The sequence below is a fragment of the Equus caballus genome, chromosome 21 (assembly GCF_041296265.1).
Source record: "Equus caballus isolate H_3958 breed thoroughbred chromosome 21, TB-T2T, whole genome shotgun sequence".
Lineage (NCBI taxonomy): Eukaryota > Metazoa > Chordata > Mammalia > Perissodactyla > Equidae > Equus > Equus caballus.
In genome coordinates, this window is record NC_091704.1 from 25,648,005 (window position 1) to 25,658,126 (window position 10,122).

Below are 10,122 nucleotides of genomic sequence, written 5' to 3' on the forward strand. Positions count from 1 at the left end.
TCACATGATAAATACGTTCCCGATTTACGAATGTGTGTGATCACAGCAGAATTTGCAACAGGGTAACTCTCTTAGCAGGCCCCAAGATGATCTTTAACGTCTTTCTCAACAGTTAAAACAACTTTGTTCTTCTGAAGTCCAACAAAGACCTTTTTCTGGAGCTGGGACTCCTAATTGGGACGCTTGGCTAGCGTATGACTGTGACCAGAGTCCCACATTCAGGCTCTCGCACGCAAGAGTTCTGGACTCAGGGCCTTCTCAAAGCCAGCTGCCCAGGTCAGGGACTGACATGACTCGGGCCTCCCGCGTGTTCCCTGAATTGGCCTGCCTGCCAGCTCAGAGAGAGGATGAGGAGCGAATGTGTTTTAAAATGCAAATCAATCGGAAAGCTCTTCCGGGAAACCTGACCCACCTGGAACAGTGTCAATAGTAGAGGGGAACCCCTGGTATTAAATAAAGACCGCCCACCCCAAATTTAGGGAAATTGGATTGTTTCCCTGACATACACGATGATTTCTATCTCTGTCATAGCAGAAGACAGAAGTACAGGAATTGCCTGCTGCTCCGATATTAAGACGAGTTTCAGAAAGGTTCCCTTTTCTCTTCCGTTCAATAGAGAAGCGATAGGAGGGCCAGGAACGCACTGACATTTTCTTGCTCTGTTGGGATTCATTGGATTCCGTTACCATTTAATCTAGCGATTCTGCGCTAGTACTCAAGTGAGAAACTGCAGTTGTGTGTTCATTCCCAAATAATTTGAGTCCACAGCAACCATGAGCTAGTTTCTTCTTAATTCAAGTGGAAATCCAGTTCATTCAGGGGACCTGCTCCGCAGGTGCGGATCTCTGTCTACTTAATGTTCTCTGGAGACGAAGAACAAAGAGCTTGTGACAGGTTGAAGGTCAGGGGTCTCCTGTCCAGATACGTTCTGACAGTGTTTTATTCAATGTGGTGATACCTGGCCCTCCCACGTCCTCGGCACCTGTCGTGCGTTAGGTAACGGCATTTTTTTCCTGAGGAAATGGCTCAAATCCAAGATACCGTGTTAGGTTTACTCTCTCTGCCCTGTTTCGCCCTTTCAGCCTCTAACCCGTGTTGCATTTGCTTGTGAGATCCTGGAGGCGGGTTCATTTTCACACCATCACTGCCATTGATACTTACTGGGCAGGCAAATTTCAGTTCACCCAAAAGCCTTCACAGAGAAGCTCATGGCAGGTTTATTTCTAAGGGGTGAAATCGTAAAAATCAAAAAATGTCATCCGGTAGGTAAGCGGTTAAACTCTAGTGGCACTTTATTCTCCTTCCCCGGCGTCCCACCCTAGGCGCACAGTGTCCCACCCACCGTCAGGTGGTGACCCCACACACTCACCCCCGGCTCCGTTCCCCAGGAGGAGAAGGCAGGGGCAGGAGAGCAGGGCTCTGAGCTCCTCTGGGCAGAGGGGTGAGGCCCACAGCAGCACGCGTGCTCCCCACCCGCCCGCCCTCAGAGCCGGGAGCGCAGCCATCCTTGTCGCTGCTGCTCCAGACTGTGACAAGCACAGAGGGACGGGGACGCTGGGCCGAGAGGGATGCGCAGGCCCATCTCCACGGCCGCTTCAGCAGGGAGAGGAGCAGCTCCCGGGGCAGCGTCCTCACCTATTCCCAGCGAGAGCTCGGGGTGCAGGGCAAGCTTCCTCGCCCTCCGGACTCAGGGCCAGCACTGCCCCACACTCCCCTCCCCACTCTGTGACCTGTGAGCCTGTCTCTACGCTTGCTGGAGCCTCTGCAAAGCCCCTCCCTACAGCCCCACAAGTTCAAGGGCCAGAGAACGCAGGAGAGGACAGGCGGGGCCCATCGTGGGCTTGGGGTCTTAGAGGTTTTGCTCATCTGGAAAGAGCCCAAAGCTTCCATTGGTTTTTGTAAGGACGGTGTGATGGGGACTTGAGGTGCAATGGGGGAGCTGGGGCGAGGGCAGGTGAGCCACGCTGCAGTCGGCCTCCCCCCATGGCCCTGTCCCTTCTGGAAGCCAAAGCAGACGCTCAGGAAGGGCGGAGCCTGACCCCGTTCTTTCCCCCTAGCAGGGCACAGACAGAAGCCACGACCTCTAGGGAGAAAACAAGTGTATTTGGGGAAAATTGGGGTAGGAGGACAGCATTAGCACGGAGGGTGGGATAAGGAGCAAAACCAGGTTTTCTGTTCGTCCGCTTGCCCGTTCGGGCAGAGAAGCGTTCCTACGAGGAAAGCTGTGTCAGGCACAGTCTGCTCATCCCGGGAGAGGCATATCTGAGGAGAGCGTGGCGGGTAATGGATTGGCTGAGGCAGCTGCCACCCTCAGCCCAGGCTGGCAGGGTTTGGCCGGGGACCGCGGCTGCCCGGATGGCAGGGTCCCGTCGCCATGCCTGCTCTGATCCATCCCCTCGTATTCGGACAGTTGTGGTCCCTGGAGGTGGGTTGGGGACTGTCCTCTGTGATTGTTCTCCTCTGCTCTGGGGAGGAGGGAACGTCGTGGTGACAGGTATGTCCGGCTTGCCAGGCCTGAAATGGGTTTTGCGATGCTTCTGCTGGGAGGCCAGAAGTTCTCGGCCAGCCTCAGTTTCCCTCCCAGGACGCAGACACAGGATGTCACTGTCGATGGCGCCTGAACAGCCCCGCCATCCGACGCCGAGCTGTGTGTGACCCGTGCCCGGCTCTGGGCGGTGGCTGAGGCGGGCTTGCCTTTGCGAGGGGCTCCTCTGGTGCTTCCTCCTTGTTGGGCCTCAGGCAGGGCAGGAGGCGTCTCAACATTTTTCTGAGAGGGCTGTCGCGAGGATCCTCTTCCTTTGCAGGCGGGGGCTGGAGGGGTTTGGTCTCGAGGGTGTCTCCCACGTCCCCGACCTGGCTCCGAGACTGGGACCCTGACTCCCCGTCCAGTGTTGCCACCCCGCGGCAGGGCTCTGGTGAGGCCCCACCCCTGCTCTCCTCCCGAGGCTCTTCCCTGGCCACGGGGGACCCTGAAGTCGGCCCCCGACGGCCTTGCTCGGCCCCCACGAAGGTCCCACCCCGCCCTTTTCTCTCTGAGAGGCCGCGTGGGAAGCTTGGAGAAGGCGGCCGGCCCTCCTGTCCCGAGAGAGAGGCTTCTGAGGGCCCACTGCCATCGCCAGGTAGGGTCCCTCCCAGGGCCTTCTGATTTTCCTCACACACAGGTGAGGGAGCAGGGAGGGGACGGGCCAGCCTGGGAACTGATGGTTTGGTCGTCCAAGTTAAGACCTGGTCACCCGGAGGAGGCTCAAGAGGTTTTCCCGTCAAGTGTGCAGAGTCAGCTTTCGAGGGGGCCCCAGAATCACAGGTGGCTGCGGGGGGCAGAGGGGACCGTGGAAGGGCCGAGGGTTGAGCCTCACATGCTTCCAGAGCTGCAGGCCCCAAGGGCAGGAGGGGTAGGCCCCAGCGGAAATTCAGCCCAGACGTGATAGTGTGTGCTGGGAGCATCTGAGGAGTGCGTGGATCGTCTTGTTCTTCTTCCCAGACCTCCGTTTGCATGCTCTCCGTGATGTCTGTCTCGAGCAGCTTCTGGGCGTCAGGGTTGGCGACTGAGGGGCTGTCGGTCTCTCCCTCCCTATGTGTGGGGCCTCCCCAGAATGAGGCCACTGGTGGGTGGCAGGACAGGGGCCCTTGCTGGGACCCGAAGTGCGACGGCACGGGGAAGAACAAGACCTGGATCGTGTTCCAGCGGGAGGGGAACGTTTCAACGCGACAGCTCACGCGGCCGTGGCCTGAGTTGGGAAATGGCCAACACGAGTGAGCTGGGGCCGAGCTCGTGGCAACAGGGCGTAGTGGAGTGGTGGTCAGGGCCGAGGGCGGTTCTGCTGGCAGGGTGGAGGCCCAAGGTAGAGTGCGCTGGGTGAGAAGAGCCAGGGAAAGTGCTGGAGCCGTGGTGAGAGGAGCACCTTGCACGGGCTTCCCGCGTGGCTGGCGGACTCTAGCAGACGCTGTCTTGCACGCCTCCCCAGGGGAGGCTTGAGATGTCAAGCGATGGAAGCACCCCTTACAAGACAGCCTCCCCGGGGAGCTGCGGGAAACAAGATGCACAAGCTGTAGCCAGGAGCAGAGGGCCCTGGGACAGCAGGGCAGGCCAGGCCAGGCCAGGTGCGGGTGGCCCCTTGAGAGCCATGGCCCTCCCTGGCCCTCCCTTCACTTCACCGAATTCTCCTGCTGTCCCTCCCCGCCAGGCCTCTTGCCACCCCCTGCCCCATGGCTCCCCTCCCAGCTCAGCCCCAAGCTGCCTGTAGCCCCGGGGCACGTCAGAGACTCTGCGAGGAAGAAGCCCAGGAGAGAAGGGCAAGATTCCTTACCTTGGCGAAAGGGACCTCAGGCCCCCCACTTCTGCCAGGTCCTTCCGGCCAGCTCTGTAAGCTAGAAATGAGGGCACTGGGTCACAGCCGTGAAGGCGGGGGCCTAGGGCTCTGGCAGGAGGCTGCGTGCAGTGTGCCTTTAGGGGAGACCGTTTGAGGTCAGACTCTGGAGCCCAGGCACCAGTGCCCAAGGCCACGGGATCCCTGACGGGGATGGCAAGGCTGCTGATGGGTTGAGGTTTGTCGTGGACCAAGTGCTTCAACCTCCACCACAGCCCACATGCCCCTGCTGGGCAACACCCTGTTCCGGACGCCTGCTGGCCTGGGCCTTGGTTCCGCGCACAGCATCTGGCAAGCACTCAGGTTTTCCTCTCCTTGCCGGGAGCCTCGCTGAGGGCTCTGTTTCCTGAGGGACAGGCTCTGTCCCTGGCATCCTCGAGCCCACGGAGCTGGGCGCTCAGGGACAGGAGGTGCAGGCCAGCTCTGGGGCACAGGGCTGAATGGCAGGAGCTTGCTTACCTTTCAAAGCTCCCCTTTTCTTCCTGCTCCTGCTGCTCCTCCCTCTGGGCTCCACTTGACGCTGAGGTGAGAGAAAAGACAAGAAACTGCGGGGTCTGAGCCCCAAGGCTCCCTCTCCTCTCTCTGGACCAGCCGCAGACGCACAGCGTTTGTGAGCGGGATGACTGCCTACCCTGAACTCCTGGGGCTCTGGGGTGTTCCTTCCCTTTTACTTCCTTTTGAAGTGGATAACTGAACACAAAATGGACGTTTGCTGTCTTCCTTCTCTGAGGATCGTAAGCAGGTCCCCATGTGGGACCAGCGTGCATCTTCTGTCACTGTTCCTCTGCTCGAGAAGCGCGCGCCTTCTCAGAGGTACAGGATCGTGTGAGCTTCCTCAGGGAGGACTCTGCTTCCTGAGGCTACAGCCCCACTCCAGGTCCTGCCCAGAGGCTCTCGGGGGCTCAGCTGTGCCCTCAGATCAACCACGACAGAGAAAAGGCCCGCCTGAGACACCTGCCCCGGGGAGGTGGCTGGGGAACGGGTGCTCAGGGCCTGTCTTCCCACAGATCCCACTCGGCATCCCGTCCGTGGCCACTGGTCGCTGGCCTCTGGGGCCTTTCCCTGGAGCCCTCTACCACACCGGGACTCCTGCTCGGAGGTCTTCGGACCGAAATCCCTGTGCCCACTCTCCCCCCTGCCCACCCAACCTGGCTGGTCTCTAGAAGGATGATGTTCTGTTCTTTCCCGTCCCTGGGGTCCCTCTAGTTGATTCAGAGAAGTGGAAATCACAGTAAAAGAGGAGAGAGACTCGTCTTCTGGTGGGTCTGGGTCCAGGATTTCTTACCTTCCTGACGTTTCTCCTTTTGTCAGTTGGTTGTGAGGGCGAATTCCTCTTGGGGGAGGGGGGGAAGAACAGGAGGAAGAGCCCCAGTCCATACAGGATGCGGAGGATGGTCCCAATCACCCAGGAGGCGGCACTGGAGCTCAAGCAGGTAGCAACAATGCTTTGTAGACGTAAGATAGGAGTTTCCATGTCTCAAGTCTAGTCCTACTCTCAGGCAACTGAGCGCTGGGAGTGACTTGGAGATTAGAACCCCACGCCCTCATCGTGGAACTGTGGCCGTGTCACGGGGGCTCCTGAGGGGGGAGGGGGGAGGGGCAGGCGAGAGGAGGGCAGCCGATTGGACCCCAGCCCCTGCGCCGCCAACTGGCCTCCAACTGCCTCCCTCCACCCTCCTGGGCCTTCTAGACCTTAGCTGGTTTTCTGTTTCTTCCACCTGGAAGCCAGCTGTCGCCCGGTTCCTTGCCTCTCCTGGATTCTTGGTTTGAAGCCACCTATCTCAGGGCCTTTGAAAGTCTGCAGTTCTCCCAGGAATTCGAGCTAGTTCCCAGGGACTCACACCCTCATTCTCCTCTGTCCTCAACTCCGACTGTTGTTTTCACCTCACTTATTGACTCTGTGTGTGCGTGCCAGGACACTGAAGTGCTGCTCTCTTAGCTGATCTCAGTTATAGAATGCAGCGTTCTCGACTCTAGTCACCACGTCAGACATGAGATCCTCAGAGCTCCTTGATCTCAGGGCTGAGAGTTGGTCCCCTTTGACCTGCCTCTCCCTCTCCCTCCCACTCCACAGCCGCTGGCCACCACTTTTGTACTCTCTGTTTCTGTGAATTGACCTTTCTTTTGTCGTTTTTCGAGTTCACGTGTTAAGCGACCCCAGGCAGTATCTGTCTTCCTCTGTCTGGCTTGTTCCACTGAGCGTAACGCCCGCCAGGTTCATCGATGTTGTGCCAGTCTCCACTCCATTTGTCCACGTAACAAGCTTTTGGTTTCGTCAATCTGGAAGTCCCACTTTATTTTACGCTTGTTTGGCTTTGAATATGAACGTTGTTATTGTTTCGATCAACCTTTGCCATCTTCACTCAGGACGACTCACCCAAAAATGGAAACTAATCATTTCTTACGGAACATAAGCATAATCAAAATTTAAGTAACTAAACCTCCCAGTAATGTGTTTTATGTTAGTCGCATTTCTACTTCTGAAGTGAGAAAGCCTTCACCAAGACTTATGGGACGTGCTGGACACACACACACACACACACACACAGACACACACACACGCGCGCCCATACATAACGCAGGCGTGGACACATTTGCACAGACCAATTCAGGCCTTTCCAACCAGAGAATTCAGCACATTCTCATTTTCTCTAAGCTTTTCTGTCGTCTTGACCCTGTTTCTTCTCATTCCGCCCGAAATAGACCGTCTTCCGTTTCCAGAGTTTAGACGGCTGTGTGGCCCAGCCCGAAGCCGGGCACGGCTCGAGTGAGCTGAAGTGCTGCTCTTGAGAGCGGACGTTGGGGCCGGGTCCGTGGCCCGGGTTGGAGTCCAGTCTGAGGCAGCCCTTTCTGGTCTCCCCGGTTTGCCCGCCACGCGATCTCTTTCTCAGAGTTGGCCTTGCCTTCCCCTTCCTGCCCCCTCCGGGCCCCCGGAGCCTCGAGTCTTGCCTGAACCTGTAGAAAGAGGGCCCTTCGAGTCCTAGAGGAATTCCCTGGTGACATCATCGGACATGCCTTTTTCAGTGAGAACTGGGGGTTCACTTAGGGATTGTACTTTTTGGTCAACGTGTTAACTTTTCAGACTCGTTGGACAGGTAGTGCTTAGATATCCGGGTTTATACTTATTACACAGCTATCCATACACACAGCGACGGAGAGAGACTCTTTTAACTGATAATAGGGTAATCTTACTTATACCAAAAGCGTTAAGGTCTACGTTGTTCTTACTAGCTTCACATGATAAATACGTTCCCGATTTACGAATGTGTGTGATCACAGCAGAATTTGCAACAGGGTAACTCTCTTAGCAGGCCCCAAGATGATCTTTAACGTCTTTCTCAACAGTTAAAACAACTTTGTTCTTCTGAAGTCCAACAAAGACCTTTTTCTGGAGCTGGGACTCCTAATTGGGACGCTTGGCTAGCGTATGACTGTGACCAGAGTCCCACATTCAGGCTCTCGCACGCAAGAGTTCTGGACTCAGGGCCTCCTCAAAGCCAGCTGCCCAGGTCAGGGACTGACATGACTCGGGCCTCCCGCGTGTTCCCTGAATTGGCCTGCCTGCCAGCTCAGAGAGAGGATGAGGAGCGAATGTGTTTTAAAATGCAAATCAATCGGAAAGCTCTTCCGGGAAACCTGACCCACCTGGAACAGTGTCAATAGTAGAGGGGAACCCCTGGTATTAAATAAAGACCGCCCACCCCAAATTTAGGGAAATTGGATTGTTTCCCTGACATACACGATGATTTCTATCTCTGTCATAGCAGAAGACAGAAGTACAGGAATTGCCTGCTGCTCCGATATTAAGACGAGTTTCAGAAAGGTTCCCTTTTCTCTTCCGTTCAATAGAGAAGCGATAGGAGGGCCAGGAACGCACTGACATTTTCTTGCTCTGTTGGGATTCATTGGATTCCGTTACCATTTAATCTAGCGATTCTGCGCTAGTACTCAAGTGAGAAACTGCAGTTGTGTGTTCATTCCCAAATAATTTGAGTCCACAGCAACCATGAGCTAGTTTCTTCTTAATTCAAGTGGAAATCCAGTTCATTCAGGGGACCTGCTCCGCAGGTGCGGATCTCTGTCTACTTAATGTTCTCTGGAGACGAAGAACAAAGAGCTTGTGACAGGTTGAAGGTCAGGGGTCTCCTGTCCAGATACGTTCTGACAGTGTTTTATTCAATGTGGTGATACCTGGCCCTCCCACGTCCTCGGCACCTGTCGTGCGTTAGGTAACGGCATTTTTTTCCTGAGGAAATGGCTCAATCTAAGATATGGTGTTAGGGTTAGTCTCTCTGCCCTGTTTCAGCCTTTCAACCTCTAATGCGTGTTGCATTCTTTCTAAGTTCCTGGAGGCTGGCCCATTTTCAAGCCTTCGTTACTCATTGCCATTGATATTAACCGTGCAGAAAAATTTAGGTTCACGCCAAAACCTTCCCCAGAAGTTCATAGCAGCTTTATGCATAGGGGACATTATAAAAACCAAAAACTGTCCTTCAGTAGGTAAGTGGTTAAACTCTGGTGGCACTTTGTCTCCTTCTCCCGGGTCCCAGCCTAGGTGCACAGTGTCCCACCATCAGATCATGCCGCCACACACTCACCCCCGGCTCCATTCCCCAGGAGGAGAAGGCAGGTGCAGGAGAGCAGGGCCCTGTGCCCCTCTGGGCGGAGGGGACAGGCCCGCAGCAGCCTCTGTGCTCCCCAACCGCCCACCCTCAGAGGCCGGAGCTCAGTCGTGGTCGTCGCTGCTCTTCCAGACTGTGACAAGGACAGAGGGAGGGCGACGCTGGGCCGAGAGGGTTGCGCAGGCCCATCTCCACGGCAGCTTCAGCAGGGACAGAAGAAGCTCCTGGGGCAGCGTCATCTATTCCCACCAAGAGCTCGGGGTGCGGGGCAAGCTTTCCCGCTCCGGACTCAGGGCCAGCACTGCCCCACACTCCCCTCCCCGCCCTGTGACCTGTGACTCTGTCTCTACACTTCCCGGAGCCTCTGCAAACCCCCTCCCTACAGCCCCAGAAGCTCAAGGGCCAGAGAACGCAGGAGAGGACGGGTGGGGCCCATCCTGGGCTGGGGTCTAGAGGTTTTGCTCATCTGGGAATAGCCTAAAGCTTCCGTTTGTTTTTGTAAGGATGGCGTGATGGGTACTTCGCGTGCAATGAGGGAGTTGGGGCCAGGGCGCGTGAGCCACGCTGCAGTCAGCCTCCCCCCATGGCCCTGCCCCTTCTGGAAGCCACAGTAGACACTCAGGGAGGGCGGAGCCTGACCCTGCTTCTACCCCTAGCAGGGCGAGACGGAGGCCACCAGGTCTCAGGGGAAAAGAACATGTATTTGGGGGAAATCGGGGTTGGAAGGCACCATCAGCACAGAGGGTGAGGTCAGGAGAAAAACCAGAAGTCCTTGGCGAACCCTCAGTCTGTCTCCCAGCGCCCAGACAAAGGATGATACTGTGGATGGCGCCTGAACAGCCCTGCCATCCGACGCCGAGCTGCGTGTGACCCGTGCCTGGCTCTGGGCGGTGGCTGACGCGGGCTTGCCTTTGCAAGGGGCTCCTCTGGTGCTTCCTCCTTGTTGGGCCTCAGGCAGGGCAGGAGGCGTCTCAACATTTTTCTGAGAGGGCTGACGTGAAAAACCTCTTCTTTTTCCGGCAGGGCCTGGAGGGGTTTGGTCCCGAGGGCGTCTCCTGTTCCTCCGACCTGGCTCCAAGACTGGGACCCTGACTCGCCCTCCAGTGTTGCCACCCCACGGCAGGGCTCTGGTG

At 56.8% G+C, this 10,122-nt stretch overlaps 1 protein-coding gene across 1 annotated transcript; it reads right to left on the reverse strand.

Annotated features, from left to right (window-relative positions):
- Positions 1–2,084: 2,084 nt before the first annotated feature.
- Positions 2,085–6,218, reverse strand: LOC138919887 (spermatogenesis-associated protein 31E1-like). Its single transcript, XM_070246489.1, has 4 exons — positions 5,653–6,218; positions 4,827–4,887; positions 4,308–4,368; positions 2,085–4,024 (listed from the first exon to the last, which is right to left on the reverse strand). Exons 1-4 carry the CDS (start codon positions 5,839–5,841, stop codon positions 2,602–2,604), a joined length of 1,734 nt encoding a protein of 577 aa, XP_070102590.1. The 5' UTR covers positions 5,842–6,218; the 3' UTR covers positions 2,085–2,601.
- Between the last annotated feature and the right edge of the window lie 3,904 nt (positions 6,219–10,122).